This window comes from Polypterus senegalus, chromosome 1 (genome assembly GCF_016835505.1).
Source record: "Polypterus senegalus isolate Bchr_013 chromosome 1, ASM1683550v1, whole genome shotgun sequence".
NCBI classification, from domain to species: Eukaryota; Metazoa; Chordata; class Cladistia; order Polypteriformes; family Polypteridae; genus Polypterus; species Polypterus senegalus.
Window position 1 is genome coordinate 239,440,103 of NC_053154.1, and position 24,690 is coordinate 239,464,792.

At 36.4% G+C, this 24,690-nt stretch overlaps 1 protein-coding gene across 2 annotated transcripts in view; it reads left to right on the forward strand.

The window, feature by feature from the left end:
• Positions 1-24,690, forward strand: part of valopa (vertebrate ancient long opsin a) — a 164,664-nt gene that overhangs the window by 40,342 nt on the left and 99,632 nt on the right. For both annotated transcript variants that reach the window (XM_039770561.1, XM_039770570.1), the window contains exon 4: positions 1,093-1,332. In XM_039770561.1, coding sequence (XP_039626495.1) covers positions 1,093-1,332 — 240 coding nt within the window. The remainder of the gene's footprint in view (positions 1-1,092; positions 1,333-24,690) is intronic.

Sequence of the window (24,690 nt, forward strand, 5' to 3'; positions counted from 1 at the left end):
AGGATATGACCTCCTCTTAAACAGTCATGATTAGTTCTTGCTGAGAGGATCTATTTTTTTTAAAGGGCCCTTGGTTGAATGATGAAGATCAAAGCAACGAAAGACATTAAATAATGTATTGTGCGGGAAGGGTGCCAGATTACTTTGAAAAAGTGTAAGCAACAAGGGGCATTACAGAGAAGACACAGAGCTCTAAAAGGCCTTAGGATTTAAAGAAACCTTGACTAAAATTATGTACTGTATGTAATGTCTGTATGTCGTAAGGAAGAAGTATTCCAAAGTTTCTTTCTTCATGTCAGCTGGCCTAGTGGTTGTTGTGGAAAATGTTACATCACTCTAACTGATTTATTTAATTTCATCTAGGATGTAGAGATCTTATTGCCATAATTGCCCATTAAATTTCACTGCTAAAAGGCCCAACAGTGGTAACTGTCCACACAAATGTGCATCTTCATGCCACATTAAAATTTCTCTGGATATATATTGTCATTTGAGTAAAATGTAAAGAACACTGAGGGCAGTAACATTGTATGCTCAAATAGTATCCAGAAGCAGATACTCCAGCAGCACATAGATAAAGCAATGTCATTGGGGATCTTTGATGAATGAGATTATGAGCAATGCACTATGATGGACAGGCCTCCTCTGTGTTGTGTGGCCCTTTAAATGTAAGCTGTTTTGTTATTTTTATAGGTACTTTAAAGTATTAAAAGACTTCTAAAATTGTACTTGAGTATTATGAACCATTATGTGGAAGAAAGTGTAAATGGACATTTACAGTATGGTTTTTGTGTACATATCATGGCTGGTTCCCAGAGTTCAAGATAGTATTGTTATGAAGACTTCTATCTATGAAGGGGTCGGGAATGTTTATGTATGTCATACAATGGAGTTTTTTGAAAGCTTTGGCTGTTTTCAGTTCCATGTCTTCCTAATATAAAAAAAAAAACTGTTACTAAAACTGACATATGAAAATACCTGAATGTCATATTCATTTTGTCCGTTTCCATTAACACTCGACATAAAGATTAGCTCTTACTCTAGTGTTCAAAGTAAAATGTGTTTTCATATTTATTTATTCATTTATTTCAGGTTTCAGATACGCAGGGCAGATTGGGGAGTACAAGGAAGCCAGAAAGACAAGTCACAAGGATGGTCATTGTCATGATTGTAGCTTTTTTAATCTGCTGGACACCATATGCAGCCTTCTCCATTATTGTCACTGCATGTCCAACTATTTACCTGGACCCACGTTTGGCAGCAGTCCCAGCCTTTTTCTCCAAAACTGCTACAGTTTACAACCCAGTGATATATGTGTTTATGAATAAGCAGGTAATATAACTTCTATTTTTTTAAAATTAGTTAATTTGTGCCTCTCTAGCTTCATCAAATCAAAATTTTGCTAATAATATTAAAAATACATTCCGCATTTAGAAATGAGAATTAATTGCATGCTGGGTTCAGAGAACAGTTAACTGCTAGACTTTTTTCATATGAGCTTCATTATTTTAATGATATTCTTATGAGTATGCAACACTCCTCAGAATGAATGCTTATGATACACAATTTTTTGAAATTCAGTCATTCAGAAAAGTGGCTTATGGAACTGAGCTACATTTCTGATTTTAAATAGTCTGTATTTCAATGGCAGGCATTTCAGGTAAAGACTTGTTCATTCTTAGGGTGGAGATTATAAAATAAGACCAGTGATTGGAAAAAAAGAATATGAATAGAGAATGAATAAGTAGTCAGATATCAGGAAATGTATGCACTTTATTAAGTATAAGTAGGGGTTTTGAAGCTTCCAATTGAGAAGTTTAGTTTTATATCTCAAAAGCAATATTTTCCTTTGTGCTTCTCTCTCTCTTTTAAAACACAAAGGAAGATATAATTTCAATATTTTTGAATAACATGTTTTAGTTTAATTCCAAGTAATTGGGCACAAGTTTAATGCTTTTTTATTTTTATTAGTTTTTTTAATTTTATTTTTATTATTTGTCTCAGTAGACGTATCAGTAATAAGCATTATATATTGTTATCTTATAAGTCACTGTTGTCAGTTGGAATCAGTGCTTTCAGGATGTGCTATACTTGTGACATGTTAGAGGGCGGGGACTTTGAAGTCTTTGATCTTAGTCTTATTTTGGGCGGCAAAAAAGGAGTAAAAAATAGGCAGAGAAAGCGAGCAATAGATGTTAATCTTATTTAATGCAAAACCTGTCATTCCGACAGCATGCTAGTCACATTACGGGTGGCAGAGCTTGACAGCATGAAATATGGAATTTTTGCTGAATGTAGAAAATTTAAAATGATGCCTTTTTTCTTTGATGAACTTTAAAATATATTACAGATAATTCAATAAATAAATTCAATAGGAAAAAATGCTTAATCGCCTCAACTCCATGAGGTCAGATAGAGTATTTCTGCAGGAGACACACTTAAATAGTGATGCCTTTTCTTGGCTGCAAAAACATTGGATTGGCTGCATTTTTCTTTACAAAGTATAATAAGAAGACCAAAGCACTGAGGATTTTAATTAATTAAGCATTTACCTTCATTGGCAGTGTGATTATTGGTTCTTTCGGGACACTATATAATGGTAGGGAAGCTATACAAAACTAAATTTGTTCTAGTTAATGTATATAATAATGAAGAATTGAAGATTGAAGTGTTTGTGTTAATTCCCAGTATGAATTCTCAATAAACTTATAATGGGTGGAGATTTTAAATGTGAATTAAACCCAGATTTAGAAGTGTTATCAACAATTTCAACAGCAATACTGAAAACTGCCACAATAATTTCTTGCTTTATCAAGGATCATAACCTCTTAGACTCATGAGAGTTTCTCCAAATACATTCAAGAAAATTCCTGATTCCTAGTATTCCTAAGAATTCTTTTTTCTCATTGCTTAATAATAACATTCAGATCCTGGCAAAATGATTGTTCCTGCCTTGCTCCTGATGCTTGCATCCGCATGACCCTGCTCTGGATAAGTGGGTGTGGAAAATGGATGAATGGAAAAATAGATTATTTTGCTGTGTGACTAAGTGTATTTAATGTTCTACTTATTTCTAGTTGTGATAAATAAATGTCTCCATTAAGTATACTACTTTTTAAAGTAGATACCTCTAAAGCAAAACAAAGAACTACTATTTAGCATCAATGTGCTGTTTAGCTATGGGATTTACTTATTAAAATAAATCTCAATTTTTTTCTTTTTTTTTCTAATTTTTATGCTTTCATAATAATAGCAATGGCAACTAGAATAACTTTAGAACTGCTCATTATTAATCAATAAACCTTCATTGTATACAGTATATTGCCATTCACAGGACAATCTGAAGAGGCAGAATACGGGATAATTATATATATGATTAATTACCAAAAATGGAAACTCTGGAGTTTACATAAGTATAGAGGAACAAATAGAATGACAGCATGAATCAGGAAGTGTGACTGCCAGTGAAACTTCATAAGCTGATCTTCAGCCAGAGTTCCATAATAGTAGGATCCACAAGACCGGCATCAGAGCAGCTCAGTTTTGTTTTTGACAGTTATAAAAATATTGGATTCAATACCCCCAAAATTATTTTGCTTCATTGCTTGCTTCATGGCTCAGGTGCAAATCTTTGAATATAAAATGATATGAAACAGGAATTCAATGCAGTGAAGCCAGATAAAAGGTGAAGTGTGCGTTTAGGCTGGCGTGTAGTCAAACTCTCGTGGCAGTATTTTGAACTTCTTGTTATCACCTAATAGAGGAGCAGGATGACTGTTGAAAAGTAATAAAATCAATAGGTGACAAATATATGACAGAATATTCCTGCATTGAATGTGGAAAGGTCACATTTCAGAAACATAAGTATTCTTGTCATCTAACAGAAGAAAAAGAATTGGACAAAATGGTGTAAACTTAAAGTTGATGATGATGTTAAATTAAAAGATGTAGTTACAATTCTCAGGAGACATAACTACACTAAACATTTTTTCAGCCCATATTTCACAGCAGATTAAGATGAATTATTTGTACTGAATGTGTTATAGAAGTACACCCCAAAGTGAACCTTGTCATATTCAGTCTGAACTCATCTTAGCATACATTTAGCTGTCTTCAATAATTATAAACCATCTCAAAGGACATACTTAATAGTAGCCCTTACATATTTAAGAGCTCATTTTAAAACATTAACATAAGCATAAAGATAATAATGCATAATTTAGTGAATCTGAACCTTTAGTGACTCTGAACCAATTTTCAAAAAATGGACAGTTTTTAAAAGCATTCTTAACAAGGGCCAATATGTGAATGCTGCAAATCGATTGAGAGGGAGTTTGGCACATTGTGAGGTGGTCTTTAATTAGTTCTTTATTGCTTTTGTTTCTATTAAGTATTCATGGATGAAGATGGGATGTCTTTAGGGACATGTTGAAGACAGCTTCTGAAATGTTACTTTAAGTTTCCTCAAGAAAATCCTAGCTTTATACTTACATCCTTTAAAAGTAACTTACACCTTCCTTATAGCGGCTGGTAATTCAAACTCTTACAAGATGGAATGCAATGCATGCACAGAAAACTTCTATCGAATATTTGGATGTATGTGTAATACATCATATATTTAGGTATATTTGTAATACTGTCATTTTCATATTAGCTACATTTTTAGTTGTTATGCAAAATATCATTTTACACTGGCTTAATCCTGTCAGTAAGAAAATATTCTAATCCTGAGCATTCCTTATCTTAAAATTACATATTTTGCTTAAGTAAATGTCATTTAATTCAAGCGGTTTCACATTTTCAAACAATACACTGTGACCATTGTGCCATTATGTTATTGGCTTGAACGTATATAAGCTATTAAAGACTTTAGGTACCATTAAAAAAAAAAATGAGTATATCTTTGGTGGTGTGTTGTGTGACAGATAATGAAACAATTAGCTGTTAGACAGTATTTTCTGGCTCTCTTGAATCCTGAACTTGGATTAAGCAAGTTTAAAAAAAGAATGAATAAATGGATGAAGATGTGTACATTAGTTTTTGTAGGTGTATAATTTTAATATACACTGTGTGGTAAATCAGCCCTGACACAGACAGACACGCAGGGTCGCAAGTCCCAAAAGCACACACGTTTATTTTCTTCTTTTGCTTTCTTTCTGCACAATAGCACAAATCAGCAGCAACACTATTGCTCAGTCCCTTCCTCTTTCTCTCTTCTTCTCTACCTATTTATCTGTCCCCTTCACTCTTTCACACAACTTCTGTCCTCAACCTCCTGACTCCAGCTCCCTGAATTGAGCAAAGTGGTGGCGTCCTCTTTTATACTGCACCCGGAAGTGCTCCAGGTGCACTCCCAGTAGATTCTGGCAGCAATCCCGGGTGTGGCGGAAATACTGCATTGGCTCCTGGACATCAGCAGGACTGGTATCTGCTCCTTTGGATAAGGAGGAACAGGATGAGCCAGAACCCTACACAATGACCTCCAACAGGCCACTGGTGTGAATGTCTCTGACCAAACAATCAAAAATACACTTCATGAGGGTGGCCTGAGGGCCTGACATCCTCTAGTGGACTCTGTGCTCAATGCCTGCCACCATGGAGCTTGATTGGCATTTGCTATAGAATATCAGAATTGGCAGGTCCACCACTGGCGCCCTGTGCTTTTCACAGATGAAAGCAGGCTCACCCTGAGCACATGTGACAGACATAAAAGGGTCTGGAGAAGCTGTGGAAAATGTTATGCTGCCCGTACCATCATTTGGTGGTGGGTCAGTGATGGTCTGGGGAGGCATACCCATGGAGGGATGCACAGACCTCTATAGGCTAAACAAATGGCACCTTGACTGCCATTAGGTATCGGGATTAAATCCTTGGACCCATTGTCAGACCCTATGCTGGTGCAGTTGGTCCTGGGTTCCTCCTGGTGCACAACAATGTGGCGAGAGTATGCAGGCAGTTCCTGGAGGATGAAGGAACTGATTCCATTGACTGGCCCCCACGCTCGCCTGACCTAAATCCAATAGAACACCTCTGGGACATTAGGTTTCGGTCCATCCAACGCCGCCAGGTTGCACCTCAGACTGTCCAGGAACTCAGTGATGCCCTGGTCCAGATCTGGGAAGAGATCCCCCAGCTCACCATCCATCATCTCATTGTCAGGCATGCATACAAGCACGTGGGGACCATACAAACTACTGAGTATTTTGAATTGCTGCAATGAAATTTCTGCAAAATAGACTAGCCTGCCGCATCATTTTTTCACTTTGATTTTTGGGGTGTCTTTTGAATCCAGCCCTCGGTAGGTTGATCATTTTCATTTCCATCAAACGATGTGGCATCCTTTCGTTCCTAACACATTACCCAGTCCATATCAGCATAGATATCCAGCATGACTTTTTCCTCATTAAGATCTGATGTGTTTTCAAAGTGTTCCTTTGATTTTTTGAGCAGTTTATATATTAATTCCCTTCATAATTCATAACACAGAAAAAGTTCAATTGTTTCATTCTTTTCATTACATTCCTGCAATCAACCTGGTTGTCTTTTCTATACCTCTAACACTACTATATCATTTTTGTTTTATGGAAACCAAAACTGCATGCAGTTTTCCAGGGTAGGCCTAGCAAGGGTGTCATACAGCTTAAACATAACTTCCCTTGACGTGTACTCTGATCATTTTGCTAACTAACCTAACATCCTATGAGTCTTCTTGATCTTTTCTGTACACTGTCTAGTATGCAGTTAATAGATTACTAGGTCCTTCTCATAAAGTGTACTTTCAAGCTTCAAACGTTCCATTGTGTATTCACATTTAACATTTTTACTTTCTACTTGTAAAACTTTACATTTATGTACCTTTTAATCCAAGTGCCACAAATTTGCCTAAGTCTGAATTCTGTCCATTTCCATCTTTAGTGACACAACTGTTTATCTGTCATTCCACTTAGTTTAGTATCATCTGCAAATGTAACCAGTATGATATTTATAATCTTGTCAATAGCATTTATACAATAAAATGTGCAATGGTCCCGGCACTGATCTCTGAGGAACAACACTTTAAGCAGCCCCTAATTCTGAAAAAGGTCCTTGCAGCATAAACCTTTGCTTCCTATGTTTAGGCTAATTTTGCATACATCAACATAGTGCACCTTGAATGCACACTTCATTTTTATCACAATGTTCTCATGTGTTATCTTGTGAATATCTTTCTAAAAATCCAGATAAATAATATCAAATACACCTCCCTGATCTTATACTTTTGTTGCTTTCTTTCACAATTCTAGTATATTAGTGGAACACAACTCCCCTCCCATGATTACTGTTCACTAATAGGCCTGTTCTTGACATCTCTTCATTAATAATTGATTCCATTAATTTAGCTGGGATGCATGCTAAATGTATTGGATTGACCCAGTCACACTTAATGGGAAAATGTTCTCTACCTTCTGATTTGTAGGATAACCTCAGTGTACCTTGATTTTTGATAAATAAATTTCAAGGATTTATATGTACGGACTCACTAAAAATACATGTTGTCTAATCCTAAATTTGTTCGATTTCCCCCTTTTTAAACTGAGTGCACTCAGAGTCGTTCCTTAATTTCTCCTTCTACTGCTATTAGCTGTAAGTTTAAATTCACCTTCACTGTTCCTAATACACCTCAGCTAGTACTTGACCATTAATTTACTAGTAAAATACTCAAAGACAAAGGACATAACTTGCTTTGATAATCTGTCTGTATAACGTGTAATGTTTTGCTATGAGATTATCTGATAGGTTGGAGTTTGGAGAAGTATGACAGAGAACATGGACCAAGCTCATGGCTACAGCTTCTTGTACTTTTTTGTAAATCACTATTATTATCATCTTTATTTTTGTTCTTTTTTCTTCTTGTTATTATTAAGTGCTGTAGAGTTGGTTTCAACTCATTGTGACCATATGCGTAGTCTTCCAATGTGCACTGTCTTTTATTTGGATTTCTAAGCTTCTCAGAGGTGTGTTTAAAATTGTGACTGAATCAGTCCATATTGTGGATGGCTGACACCTCTTTTTTTAAGTTTATCGAACATGCATTAATTACCTCAAAGGGCTCAATGTTTTTCCCATCCTGTCTTTTCATAGTCTATCTTTTGAATCCATAAAGAACTACAAAAAAAAATGGTATAGACAAGTGTGATATTTGCCTTTATAGACACATACACATCATTACATTTGAAGATTTTTCAAAGTCATTCATCCTCGTTCTGCCTAGTGCCAGTCTGTGCCATATTCTTGGCTGTTGGGTCCTTTGTTGCCTTTCTTTTTGTCATGACCTTTTTCTTCATATTTAACTGTAGTCTGATCTTATCACTCTGTTCTTTCATTGTTCTTTTTACATTTATTCAGCATGTATTTGCAATAATATCTCTTGTTCTTCTGCCTTTCCTTGTATGTCTGACAATTCCCTTTCAAAGTAGGGCTCTAATCTGCCTTGAATTATTTTTAAAAGACTCTTACTGCTTACTGTAAGTGAAATTAAACACTAGTTTGCACATTCATTGACGTCTCCTTTCTTTGGTGTTGGATTGTATGTAGACTTACCATTTCTCATCTCTTAGCTATTAGGTGGTTTTCCAGATTTTTTTTTAGTTTGGTCAGTACGTGAATTGATTCTTCCTCAGTTGTTTGTAATATTTCTGTTGCAATGTCTTTCTTTTATAGTAGTGATCTCAGGGCCCACTTAACTTCAATTTACAGTATTGAGAAATTCTTCCAAAAATATTCTGATCATTATGTTCCTTCTTGCAGAAGTTTTCTATGTTTCCTTTCCACCTCTATTTGATTTTTTTATTATATAAGATTTGCCATTGTTGGCACTGTGACAGATAGGGAGCGCTATCGCTCCCTTGAACCCTTATCCAAGACGTCAGACACCAGATAAAAGTCTAAATTCTTATTTTATTTGAACTGCACATTGCTCAAAGCACCCTCCTCTCCACAATAGTCATTAATATACAATACACAATACAATAAACCAATCCTCCACTCCCAGACGCATTGCCACCCTTCCACCCAGCTCAGCTCGTTGTCTGGGAGTTCCCAGAGTCCTTTTATAATCCCTAACCCGAAAGTGTTCCCAATCCCCAGTCAATGTGATCTCCTATCACTTCCGGGTCAGATCAAAAGTCCTTTTCTTCACCCCAGAAGCACGTCATTCCTCTTGTTCATGTGACTCGGATGTATTTCCGGGGTGTAGGGAAAACAGTCACTGCGCCTCCCTGCAGCGCCTTCTAGCGACCCCCATGGTATCCAGCAGGGCTGTAAAGGAAATCTTCAACGTCCATAATTCCCTGCTGGCATTCGGGGCACCTCCATGCTGCAGGGAGGGCTCCACCTGGCAGTGTGGGGGTATTGAATGGCCGGCCATATATCACAGCACTCAGCATGCCCGCCAAGGGCTTAAATTATTTCTCATTTCCTTGATTTTCTGGAAAATAACCCATTTTTCTATGTTTGCTTCCATCTGTGATTTTTACAGATGTTACTGTAATACTAATTCTTATCCTATCTGACAACTTGTAGTATGCGCCTCAGTTCTTGTAGAAATTCATTATTTTTCTTAATGTTAGTTTCTGTTCTCTTTGTTACTATTTATATTGTGCCTTCTATAATCCAGTGTGATTTCTTTCCTTATTCATGTTATAAAAAAATTTCTTTGATTCTTCTTCTTCGATGTTCATTTTATTCACATTTTTTTCTGATTCTTCTTTAATGACTTCTTTGAATTCCATCCACAACTCACCCATCCTCTGTCAGTTAGATCTAGCATTTGAAGTTGGTTTCTCATGTTTTCTTTAAATCTACTACCTACAGTATATTGGACAACAGCAATACAGGACATCAGAGGCGAATGATCACAGTGGGGACTACTGCCTAGAATCTATTCAAACTGTGTGGATGAAGGCATTAGAAAATCACACCTGTACTTTACCATATGGCTAGACATGACAGAATGATTCCAAATATAATGCTAGAATTTGGCTCCCTCCAATTGAAAGGCACTCAATATATTATTACTAAAGAAGATCTAAGGGTTCTTTAAAATACAGCTGGCATGTGTAACATGGCACAATCAAAAACCTCAGGATTTCCAGTAGCAGACGGTACCAAGCAAGAAATCCAAAGTTGCAAAAACAAAATCGCTATTGGAACTTTGGAAGTTCAAGGCATGAATAAAATTAAACTACAGGAAGTGAAGGCATACATAGATCACTTAAACACCAGTAACTTGAGAAATCAAAAAACTAGAACTGTATTGATGATGGACAATTTCCATCAGGAGACCATCCCATCTACTATCTGGGTCATGACCATTGTGAAAGGATTAGAAGAGCATAGCTTTAAAATGGTTTGGACCACTCTACATAACCAACCAAAAAAGGCCTGTTAACCAGCTTATTTCACTAGATATTGCAAATGATGTCCCTATTATGGACACATGAGGGTTCCGGAGTAAAGAATGTGTAGAAGTAACACTTGTAATAACTTGTAATTCCGAATGTGTATTATAATAAGAAAAGAATTTGTCTTATTATAAGGAAGCCTACACCTTCTCATAGATTGCCCCTTATTCAGCCTGCAGCAGACTTGCCTTCAAAACGTGTTCTAGCAATAGCAAAGTCAGATGACATTTAACAGACGTAGAAGAAGAAGTAGGATAAAGCAGCTTCAGAATTCAAAGTTAGATTACCATCTGTGACAGCAAGCACAGCAGGTCTGCAAGAAAGTAATATCAGACACAGAGGATTCATCAGCTACCTTCACATCTGTATTTTGTGGCCAGCAGAATTAGAAAATGCAGAGTGACACCACAGCCGAGGAGTCACATGCCTTTGGAGACATCAGTTATTGTCAGGAACCTGGAAGCTTGCATGGTAGGGTAGTGTTATTTATTCTGTATCCTTGTGTGGAACTTATTTGCCGCATACCACAGACTTTTCTGGATTATAAATAACCTATATTTCTGTTGGTGCCGCTGTTCTGTATTAAAATATACTGTTTATTGTATATAACATACTTTTACCAATATATTCACTTTCAAAATAAAGTTGTAGAGATATTATATCTGTTGGAATGAACATGTATAGTTTGCTGGGTTTGATGTTGGCTTTAGCTCTGGAAATCACTTTTATATAAATTATAGTAGCATGGGGGAGGTTGCATGAACCTTAATGTACCTTTGGAAGGTTAATTAATTTGACCACAGAATGTTTGCTACCATGGAGCTTTGACTATAGTCCTACCCTCAGGCAGCAATGGCTCAGCCAAAAGAATATGATTGGCACATACTGTATAGAGCATTTTCATTATATTCTGCTTTTGTCAGTTTTTCTTTTCTGCATGGCCATCTAATTTACAAGCAGTTAAACTAAAAATATCAGAATGAGGATTAAAGATACTGCTGTGAACATAAAAATGTAATACAGTCGATGCAAGTGATGCAGAGGCAGGTTTTAACAACTCAGTTTTGTGTCTCGGGGTGAATGTTAAACTAAGGTTATGCAGCTGTCGATTAGTTTTAATTGAACAATTTGCTCATCACAGGAGTTGCTTCATTGACATTTTCTCTTGTCTCTTCAACAGCTGTTTTATGTGTCTCCTTTTTAAAATAATTTTATTATATGCTCAAATAGAAGGCACAAAGAACTAACTCGCAATCTTGTATCTTATACGGTGATGATGCTGTGTATTTGCACTTTTTTCTGTGAACTGCCAAATCAATAAACAAACTAGAATGCCTAGAGTCAACGTCAAAGTGAACTTTATTGTCATCTCAACCATATAAAAGTACACAGGTTAGACGAAATTAGAGTGGTCTGCTAATCAATTCTCCATCCATCACCACAAATACTGAAAGAATATTACTATAAGCAGCAATGGCCACTTGATTTGTGATTCGCATTGTTTAAAAAGTTCTGTAAGAACAACAGTGAAAACAGCTTGCAGTTCTATATGAGCAATGTTACCCTGAGGAGGAATTCCACAAAATATTCTTTCCAGGTGAAAAATTGTTTTTATGAATGACAAGCATAAAATCTAGATTCTTTATATTTTATTTTACTTATTTATTTTATCCAAGTAGGTACAGTGTCAACAATCCCATGACAAGTTTGTTTAATTAACATCAAGTGGGCTACATGCAGCATATGTCATACCCGACTGCCACCCAGACAATCAGATTTATTTTCCTTGTGAACTGCTGTTTGTCATTTGTCATAACTTAAAGAATTAGAGAAGCCCAGATGTGCTCCGTTTAACTTAGCATATAAAACACAATATGACATCTCAAGTCATGAGGTAATTGTAATGTTCCTTTCAGATGTTTCAAACCACGGAATCCAGCTCTGCGTACAACATAGGCAAAGATTAAATTGTCCAATCAGTGCGAAATCTATTAATAGTGATTAGTCTTAGGTGTATTAATGACTACTCACAGACAGCATAATTAGATTTAGGGCTATGTAAATGTTAATCTCTTATAAAAGCTGTATTTCTATAAAGTATAATATCCATTTAACATTTTAAGGCAAAATTTAGCAATTAATTAAATGTTATTATGAAAATACTCATGAACAAATACATATATATACATATATATATATATAATATATATATATATATATATATATATATATATATATATATATATATATATTAAGTGACTTTAAAATGATAATGTAATGATTAAATTCAAATGCCAAACAGTGGCTCAGAAATCAGCTCTACCACCGTACAGCTTCAGCATCTTGGAATCAATTTCTTGCGTAGTCTCTAATGTTTTTGGGTTGCTTCCTCACTGCAGTGCTCTGGGTACATGATAAGTTAACTGATAACTCAAAATTACCTTCATATGAGGGAATAAGAGTAGTTTTTTGACTTGATGCTGATCCATCTTGGATAGGCCGTTCTTCCCTAGAACCTTAAAAAAATGAGGGACTCAAAATATGGAGGGACAGATCTATGATTACTACTGTAACTGCACATTTTATGTTTACCTATTAAATGAAGTGTATATTATGCCTGCTTCCATTCAGAATGTGCTTACTCTGAAACCTGTCCAATTCTGAGTCTTTTATGGCAGAGTGGGTGATGAAAAAATGTTATCCTTGCAACAATTACTCTCTTGTGGTCATTTATTAGTTTTGAATTAGGTTTATCTCTGGTAACTGGTAAGTTCATTTTTTTTCATATACAATACAATAATATCTAATTTAGCTAAAAAGACAGATTTAAAATATTTAATTAGATTAGATAAACTTTATTACTCCCATGGGGAAATTCAGATGCATACAGCAGCAGAAACATAAAATACAAGGATACAGACTCAAAGGGAAGATAATACAGTCAATCAATCAATCAATAAGTAAATAAATAAATAAAAATAAACTTAACGAGTTTATTTTAGATTTTTCAATTTTGCCACCATCCTCTTTTTCACAACACCTTCCAGTGTGTCTAGGGTTTGCCCTGTGATGGAGCAGGCTTTCTTGTTAAGCTTGTTTAGACACTGTGCTTCTTTTGAGCTCAGGTTGCTTCCATAGGAGACTGCGGCACAGAACAACACACTGGCTACTATGGACTGGTAGAACATTTCCAGCAGCTTGCTACACACATCAAAAGACCTGAATCTCCTTAGCAAATAAAGTCTGCTCTGAGCCTTCTTGTACTGCGCCACTGTGTTCTCAGACCAGTCCACTTTGTTGTTTATGTAAATCCACAGGTACTTGTAGCTTCACATCACTTCCACATTCTCCCCTTGAATGGTGACTGATTTCAGAGGCTCCTTGGCATGCCGGAAGTCCACCACTAGCTGTTTTGTCTTGCTGATGTTGACAACGTCCTCCATACGCTTCCTGTACACTGACTTTTCTCCATTGTTAATGCAACCTATGTTGAACAAATCTTTTGAAAATTTATGTAGATGGCAAGCGCTGGTGTTGTGCTGGAAGTCTGTTGTGTAGAAGGTAATCAGGAACGGAGACAGCACAGTTAACTGAGGTCCTCCACTGTTACACACCACCATTTCTGACAGCAGTTCCTCAACTGTTGGTCAGGCAGTCCATGATTCAGGTGATTATGGGAGCACCACTATAGGTTTACACTAAACATTAGTGATTGTGTGCAGATTAACAATTTAACATGTATGGTTAATACCGGACAGGGCACCAGCCCACTGCTAGGGCACACACACACACCAAGCACACACTATGGACACTTTAGGATCGCCAGTGCACTTAACCTACATGTCTTTGGACCGTGGGAGAAAACCAGAGGAAACCCACGCAGACACGGGGAGAACATGCAAACTCCACGCAGGGAGGACCTAGGAAGTGAACCCAGGTCACCTTACTGCGAGGCAGCAGTGCTAACACTGCGCCACTGTGACTTCCATTAATAATGTATGACAATGTGCAATTAATGATCATTTATTGCCAGTGTTTATTTTTTAATTGAGGAAATAAATGGCCAAAAGAGTGTCTTTTTGGCAGGTTCAAAATAGTTTCACCTTTTAAAGGTGTATTTACTGCTTTTGTATTTATCCATGTGATTGATTCATTTTCTGTCATGAAGAAGAGTCTTTTCCTTAATTTATAATGAAGAGAGACACCATTGTGACTTCCAAAGGAATGAATGTACCAAAAGGGCATCCCTAGAGTCTGACACTCGATACAGTAATTTATTTTATGCTGTACTTTTTCTTCATATTCTTTATAAGGATGTTAGAGATGGCCTATATGTGTCTTCTTTTGTCTCCTGAGACGCTGGAGTAGGCACAATCCAGCATTAACACTAGAATTACCAGAGCCTACGAAAAAACTCGTAAATCCATCCCACCTTAAATCGCTTCTTAAAATCGTTCACAGCTCTCCACCAGCGTCTTTTGTCATCTAAATGTGCTGATAAAAATCAGGCTGCAAGCAGCCGGCTATTCCATCCTCCCACCGACTTAGAACGTGCACAAACTTCTCCCAGCTCATGCCTTGATTGATTTTCTGGGAGTGAAGTGAAGTTTTAGAGTGGAAATAATAGATTGTTGTTTGGAACACACGCATTTCATGTCTGTTCCGTTTCTACAGTAATCTGTGTAAACACATTGTTAAAACAGAAACGTTTTTTATATTCTACTAGTAGATGACAAAATGTAGGCATAAACTATATAATGTATGAAGCCTGAAGTATCAGACAAATACTTTCACAAAAGGTACAAATCCAACACAACAATTGCGCTTTTATTCAAAAATATAACTGCAGAAACAAAAAGCAGCCTTAATATGCGACATTAACCAGTTTTCCATCCAAGGAGTTTTTGCAAAAAAATATTTAGCGCTTCAAATTTTAGCTGATGGAAATGCTAATTATCGATAAAATGTTGTACATGTCTACATAATATTTTTCCGTTTAACTTTAGTGCATAAATTCCATATCGATACTTCAGATGTCGCAAAAACTACATTGGAAACACTTTTCGTCGGAAAAAAAGGGCTTTAATGCAAATAAATGTGTCACATGATACATTTTCATCACATGCAATCAAAACAAGAATAGCGGAGCGGTTCACATGGTCTGATGAAGAGACTCGTTATTTCTCGTGATGAGCCAATGCATTAGCGGATAGGCTGGTTCTCCTGCTACTAAAAGGGGTACCTGAACTCCCTCCACATCAACTGTAGCCTGGGGGTGTCTCTCAGGATGTCTAAATATTACAAAAACCGCAAAGGTAATTTACTGTGCCAGTCAAAATATTTAATAAACCGTGTGTTTCATTATCTAAACATTTTTTTCTTATTATTAAATGGCAGATGTTTTAGCATATATGAGAAATTCTCTCATTAATATTAACTTTAGTTTGTTTTGATTAAACGTCATTATTTTGTATTAATTCAAATTTCAGTTTTAATTAAAAACCTTAAGGGAAGCAGGTTACAGTACTCATTTAGTTGTTATTGCACTGAGAAGGGATGTTGAAAGGTAGGCTCACCTGTACAGATCCGATGCTGCAAACACAGCTGCATCATGGGCACTTCCAGGAGTGCCAACGCAAATGTCTCGTTTCATGCACCAGTCATCAACAAGGGCCTGGAGAACAATAGATGGCCACCCTTTGCGATTAATGTAATCGCGGTAGCCTTCCGTCGGGGGAAGAATAGGCACATGCGTGCCATCCAGCGCACCATAAATCTGTGGCACAAGATGCACCAAGGAATTGCGGTATGCAATTTCATTGGCCTCCGCTACAGTCGGAAGTCTGATATAACGCTGCATTAATTTTTCTTTAATAAAGGTGCACACAGCATATACACATCGATGGACGGTAGTTTTACTAACCTCGAAAGTTTCTCCAACTACTCTATACTCTTGTAAAGGGCAATGGCAATCCGCTTTGGGGTTGGAACCGGTGGTCGGTGACAACCTGTGATGGGCGCAACATCAGGACTGATGAATCCACACAACATCTCAAACGTCATTCTAAAATGTTGCAGCCAGAGATTTTCTGTGAAGTGTCTCCCCACCACCTCCTCCCAGAGGTCTTATTCCGTCGTCTCTCCCATACCCGTGGGTTTCGTCGCACTGGGGTACTTTCTTCGAGCTCTAGGGCTATCAGACAATTAATTGTTTCATTCTGCTGTCGTCTTCGGAAATTATGTACAATTCCAATTATTTGTGAAACTGAAATAACAGTAAGCTGGCAAATTTCAAAACACTGTCTGAATAATCTCTCCATTTCTTTGTTTAGTGGAGGGGGTGTAACGTGGAAAACAAAAGGTAGATAGTTTGCAACATACACAAAATTATGTATGGAAACGGCTCAAGGGCAGATTTATTTTCGCAATACAACAAAACTTATGCGACAGTTCGTTTTGGAGGGGATAACGTCATCACGCACACCATTTTATCGATAAAAAGCCAGTTGGATGGAAACAGGTTGGAGACAGCAAATTTCGCAAATTTTTTTTACGTATATTCTGTTTGTCGATAACAAACCGTCGCAAAAAACTGGATGGAAATTTGGCTACTGACACCCGTGTCTGCATGCATTTTTTGTGGCATTACACATGTATTTTTTGAGCATGTCCGTGCCAAATAAATAAAATTCGACGTTTTGAAGAAATCATTTTATGACACGATTTACCTTTATTTATTTACTTACTTCCTAAAGCCTAAAGTCACAAGTAGTGTGCAGAGGGCATGCTCAAAACTGTGTGTAATGCCACGAAAAGTGCCTGCTGACACTTTAGTATGCAAGCAATGGTATGTGCATTCTTGCTCCGATGTACAGTAGAAGGGAGCTGAGTTTACCTCTGTTACAGCGCGTCTATGTAAAAACAGCAGTATCAGAAGTGGGGGTGGGGTGTGTTTGGGCTCGTGAACGCGGCTGAGATAATAAAACTGACAAAAAAAAAAATCCAAAGCTAACCTTTACAAGTATCATAAATTACACCGGCTGTTACAGACTGAAATCAAATGTATGTTTTTATTCTAAAATAGTAAGACTAAGAGCAGTTTACTTCTTAAAACGGAGTGGTGTAGGATCAAACTCGCAACCTTTTGATTCCTAGTCAGCAGCTGATTCTATTGCGCCACAGAGGCAGTCATAATCAATGGGTGTCAATGTGGCATGTTAAGGCGGCTTTTTGTTTCTGCAGTTATATTTTTGAACAAAAGCGCAATTGTTGTGTTAGATTTGTACCTTTTGTGAAAGTATTTGTGTGATACTTCAGGCTTCATACATTAGTTTATGCCTACATTTTGTCATCTACTAGTTGAATATAAAAAACGTTTCTGTTTTAACAATGTGTTTACACAGATTACTGTAGAAACGGAACAGACATGAAATGCGTGTGTTCCAAACAACAATCTATTATTTCCACTCTAAAACTCCACTTCACTCCCAGAAAATCAATCAAGGCATGAGCTGAGAGAAGTTTGTGCACGTTCTAAGTCGGTGGGGGGATGGAATAGCCGGCTGATTTGCAGCCTGATTTTTATCAGCACATTTAGATGACAAAAGACGCTGGTGGAGAGCTGTGAACGATTTTAAGAAGCGATTTAAGGTGGGACGGATTTACGAGTTTTTTCGTAGGTTTTGGTAATTCTAGTGTTAACTGTGTCAGAATTCACTTTGTAAAATACTTGAAATACACATTCTTTTATTTAAACAGTAATTGTTTATGAATGTGACAAATGTTAGATTGTAGCCTAATTACCCTTTACGGTACATTTAGAGTATACATTTATGAACATTTTTGTTCATGTAACACGTAGTAATACTGAATTTGTCAAGTTCACACAAAGTAACTGTCTTTTAATTAATTTAACTACAGTCTCCAAAAACTTGATGGCAACATATTTTTCCACTTTTACTGCATGTTTCATGTGAAAAATAGCTAGAAAACTGTACCTTCATATAGAGTACAAGTTAATAGCTGTGCCCTTATGCCCTTGCAGAAAGTATGTTCCATTTTCTCAGTCTAGTTAAAATCATTTCACAAAATGGAGTTTTCTCAATCTATTATTTTACTACAATAGATTATAAAGCAGAAGATCTATTTTCTTCTAATGTATCATAATAATTCCACACAATGTCACTCTGAAAAGGGATCAATTCTGTGTGGAATGAAGTTATAAAATAAAAATGAAATAGTATTCTTCATCATCTCTAACAAATTATTAATCTGTGTTGGAATATAGCCTTCTGTTTTGACTATCAAGTCACCAAACTGGCAAGACTATTATTTTCTTGTATTGTTTTCTTTATTAACTATCGCTACTCTTTTTTTAAATAAACTAAGAAAGATGAATAGTTCTGTAATTTTGACATGATTGCTGGTTTTTACAAACTAGTATGTTTATGAACTTTCAGTTATTGTTGATACTATATTTGATCCATGTCCAAAAGTTAACTCCTTAGTTAAAGTGATACAGAAAAAGTCAAACCAGCTTCAACAAACTTATTTTTTGAACTTTGGAGTCAATTAGTCACAAAGCTTTAAAAACATACATTTTATTATTTTATTATACATTTTTTCAATGTAACTAAGGTTCTGGCTTGCCATAAAATACATCTAGCAAGTAGCATATCCGGCATTGAATCAAAAGTGTGTTTCTCTGTCATCATGGATAGGATTAGATCCATTATTTTACCTTTGAGTAAAGGGAAATGACTCTTGAAATTATTTGTCATGCTTAACACCGACAGAGTGTTGTAAAAAGTATTGGTCCCTTTCTAATATCCTCTGTTTTTGCATAGTTTATACAATAAGTGGTATCAGACCTTTAGACAAAATGCAACATTGGAGAAAAGGAAACCTGAATGAACACATAATACAGTTCTTCATACATTAATATCTTTATTTAAGGAATATATTTATTTTAAGGAAGTTATCCAATGCACCCATCACCCATGTAAAAAAGTGTCCCCATAGTTTTAGTACCTGACTGCAGCACCTTTAGCACCAATAATAGAACTTAACATTTCATGTTGCTACTCTCCCATGAATCCCATTTTTTCTAATCATCTTTCTTATCATGGAGTCATTAATCATGACCTTAGCTGAGATTAGTGAGGCCTATTGCTCTTTAAATGTTCTTCTAAGATCCTCTGTGTCTTCTTGAGTAAGTCATCTCTGTGCTCTTGAGGTAATTTTGGAAGGCCGGCCTTTCTTTGGAGGAAGATTCACCACTGTTCCAAATGTTTGCTATTTGGAGATAATGGCTCTCACTATGTATAGTATAGTATACAGTATAGTCCCCGAGCCTCAGAAATATCTTTGTAACGTGTTGCTTATTGGTAAATTTCAACAACATTTTTTTCATGTCTTCTGAAATTTCATTTGATCGAGGTGTATGTTGTTCTTATAGAAAGGGGTCAACATAAGGGGAAGTTTAGATTTAACAGGGCTGACTGCAATCAGGTCTGATGGTGTTCAGTCAGCTGAGTCTAATTATCAATTAATGTTGGTCAGCTGTTTGAGTAAATAATTAAGGAGGTTATTACCTTCTGACACAGTCAATACAGGCATTGCATAACTTTATTACTTCAGTAGCAATTTGTAAATGTTATATGTTTACTCTAGTTGGTTTTATCTAATATTACATTATCTCTAAAGATCTGAAGTCATTCATTGTGGCAGGTATACAGAACAGAGAATATCAGAAAGCAGGAGATGTTTTTTAATAAGACTGCATTTTACTGAATTTTACCAAGATGCATGTCATCTTTAAATTTCAAGGACAAATAAAATTAGGCAGCAGAGCATTTAGCTCCAGAGCTGTCACTTTTTTGGAATGATCTACCTGGCAATGTTAGAAAGCTCCCATGACTTTCAGCCTTAAATCAAGTCTAACCACTCTTTACCATAGTTTTGTGATGGCTATTTATATCAGTATTTTTAATAATTTATTTTGACTCACTGATACTTTTTGCCATTCTCTTTCTCTTGATGGTGCCATGGTGTATTGTCAGATGTGTATGGCATTCTGCCATCATTTGTCTGTCTTATGTCCTATGTACATTACTCATAATTGGGATCTGGAGCCAAAAGAAAAATTACAATCTAGAACTGTTTTTATTTTAAAAAAAATGTATTTCCATCAATCCATCCATTATCAAATGTACGGCAATTATAGGGTCATAGTGGGGGGCAGAGTCCATCCTGGTAGCATCAGACATAAGACTTTAATCAACTCTAAATAGGGTGCCATTCTCTCGCACTGCACTGACATTCAAACAGCAATAGATGGATGGATACATACATACATTTATACTTACATACATATTTTTTTATGTTTAACTTTATGTTTGAGTTTCAAATTTATATTTAATTTAATTTTATATTTAAATATAACTGTTTTCAATATAGGGTTTAGGGCAAAGAGCTGAATAATTGGAGGGTTACATTGTAAGAATCCATTGAACTGAGTATTCATTCCATGCTTTAAATATATCTGGAAGTTATAATAGGGCCAATGAAGAATGAACAAGCTTCTACTAACTCATCAGAAGTGTCAGCAACAACTCAAAGGTGGCCCTTGTAAAAATAATTAATTTGGATAATTATTACATTGAGGTAATTACATACTAGTACTAATTCTTTTAAAAGGAAAATTATTTTGAATGCCATGGATAGTAAAACCTACAGATTTTTGGACTGACACTATGGCAAAGTCTTCTTAATTTGACTGTGTTAAAAGTTAAAACATTGGATTTTTTTTAAATTCATCAAATTTTCTGCTGATCATTCCAGGATTCCCCTCACTACACTAGCACAACTGAATATTAAAATACAAGGGAAAATCAATACTTTTCTGCACTTTTCTGATAGTTTTGTTTGGATTGGCTGTACAGCTTTTCCTGCGCACATGTGAAAAAAAATGGTTTGTCGGTGGTCACAGCGGTAAGGTTTCAGCTTCATAAGTCAGTTTCCCTCATTATTTTCTAGGAATAAACGTGACTGCTCCACTGTTTGTTTGAACTGAAGAAGAGATGTGATCTGTTATCCCCTTTTTATAAGCTTGAAAGGTGTACCAGGACAGAAATCTTCATTGTTTTTTCAGAATCCTTGTATGGGGTTGCTCAGTGTTGTCATCAATAGTGGACATGGACTGGCGTCCACCAATTTCTTTGTGTTGAAAACTGTCCAACAATTTTGAACTTCTTAATCCATCCATAAGCACTCTTTCTCAGTAGAACACTGCATCCACATTGAGCATAAAAAGCTTTCTATAGATTTCAGAACTGGCACTTTTAATTTCTCAAAATGAAGAATTATCTTCATTTATCAGTTACACTGATGCAAAAAGAGCCATTATGAGTGCAATAACTCAGAGTCAGTTATAATTTGAAGGGTTCTTATGTTTATATTCTATAGTACATCGTCCACCCAGCCCCCCACTTCACCACTGTTGAAGGACTCTTTCAGTGCGAATCCAGCATTGTGTGGTAGAGCAGTCATGCCATTTTATTACCAGACTGAGCAATTGAGTAGCTTGTTTCCCGAAATGAAGCATCATCATAAAAAGTGAACAAGCTAATTAAGGACATGAGTAGACTTGCCAACTTCGCATCCATTTCCCGAAGACCTTCATTATCTGATACAGTATTTAACAAATCTTGGTTTTGGGGAGGGAAAGGAGGTGCTTCAACAAATAGGATAAGCAACACAGGCTGACACCTCTAGAGGTTTTGTGCCTTTCAAAGGTCTGAGAGTGATTTTTACTACAGGACTACCTGATCAGGGTGTCTGTGAATTTTGTGGTACCTGCCTCAGGCTTTAGTGAACCGAACTGCAGACAACATACAAATACAAAAGTTGCTTTACATAAAAAAACAAGGTCAGGTTAGTCCTTAATTAATAAGTGAATGAATGAACTACTTTAGTTAAGAACAATTTTGGGAAACAATCCTGAATTAACCTCAAGATGAAGTTAACAAAGTACTTGTGTTCAACCATTTCTGAGAAGCTCACCATACAGCAGTAATGTAGTCTGTCTGCTATCACCATATACTACATATGAGAGGAGCAGCTAACGGTCTTGTTACACTTCTGTGGTATATTATGTATCTTATGATTTGCAACACATAGTACTTTTGAGTATGAAGAATATTGGTGGTTCTAACTATATATTTTACAATATTAGAGATGTTCTTCAACATGTGGTCACTTATTCAGTCATTTTAATTTTCTTATAGATACAAGCTACACGTGTTCTGCCTGTTGAAGAATTCACTATTTTGATTGTACATTATATCGCCTGAGGTATACAGATTGTTTACTTGCAGATTTTATATACTTTATATTGCAATAGTCCTTACAAAAAATTTTATATTCTGACATTAAAAGACCTTTTTAAACATTGAACATAATTAAATGAAACAGTTCCTGCTGATATATATATATATATACTATGGGATGCCAAACAGACAATTACAATGATTTTTGGAATATATAAAGTCAGTGTCGGGAATATATAAAGTCATTCCCGAATATATAAAGTCAAAACTTGAATATACCACTGCACCACCGTGCCACCAATATATAAAGTCAGTGTTGGAATATATAAAGTCACTCCCGAATATATAAAGTCAGTGTCGGAATATATAAAGTAATTCCTGCATATATAAAGTCAGAGTTCGAATATATAAAGTCATTACCGAATATATAAAGTCAGCGTTGGAATATATAACGTCATTCCTGAATATATAAATTTAAAGTCAGATATAGTGCTTTATTTAACTTGTATCCAGGCGTTTGCAATCGTTTCAATAGCTTCTTTCGCGTTAATTTTAATCTCCTCTTGCCTACAAGTTATGCTAGTGAGAATTTTTCTCAGTATTTCCTTGCGATAATACACTTTCAGGGTGCGAATTATGCCCATTCCAATGGCTGAAGCACTGCTGTGCAATTGGGTGGAAGGAATTCAACGTGAACATTATCTAAATGTGGAAGCATGTTGTGGGCAGCACAGTTAAAAATTTAGGAGCCGAATCATCCTTTTCTTCTTCATATTATGAGGTTACTGAACTCTTTTGAGACCCTACCCCCTCTCCCCACTTCCCACCCAATGGGAACGGCACGCTGAAGTGCTTCCCAAAGTGCGATTGCAGCATCTGTGGAAGATTGTTTGTCCGTTGCTGGGGCAGGGCAATAGGAGGCTCACAGAGGTGCAGTGAAGCGTCACAGAAGCAAATCATAAAAGATCGGGTCGCGCTATAAGTCCCTATCTTGCAACCCAAAACACGAGGTTTAGTCTCAGTACTTTAGCAAAACCAGCTTTATTCAGCCTGAAGCAGGAACGGCACAGTAAATTGTAGCGTGATCTGCCACTCTGCTATACACAGATACAGTAGTCAGGCAGGGTTGTGGCCAGGTCAGTGACCAAGTAATCCTGTTATCTGCAATTACAATTTACATGCTCCTAACCTTGCATCTACCAACGAGATCTTTTCTGTTTACTTTGGCGGAGAGACGCAGTATATCTGTGAGCCTGCTATTGCCCCGTACAGATGCAGAGATCGCACTTTGGGGCGCTGTTCGGCTTGCTGTCTAATTGGGGGAGGTCCCAAGAGAGTTTACAAACCTCACATTTTCTTGAATGAGTGCCACATTAATAGGAATGTTTCTTGAACAAGCATCACTAAACCACATAAAAACTACTTTTCCGACGTCTTCAAATGCAGCAGTTCACATACGTTTGCAACCCGAGATTTTTATTCTATTTTAGCTCTGTCTTTCAAGAAAGTTGACAGTGTCGATGGCGAAATTCCGAATTCACTGGCAACATCTTTTTTCTTTTGCCACAATCGAGAGCTGCAAAAAATGAGTTTTTTTTTCTAATATGAATTGTTATAGTTTTTTCCTGTCTGCCTTTTCTATAGGAGGGTTTCAATGAGTTAAATTCCAATGGATGTTTTTCAAATGTGGACGAGCAATAAGCAAAAGGTATCACTGAAAACCGCAGGAAACAAAAAAAGGCAAAAAAAAAAAAAAAGTACGAGGACAATTACAGTGTTTCTGTTTGGGGATTGTTGTGCACAACTGAGCTGCGGCCAAGGAACTAACTGCTCTTTGGATGATTCATTCAGGCATTTTAAGGTCTTTTGTGCACTTCATTGTAATGAAAGTATCTGCTGAATGTACTTCGTAGTAACAA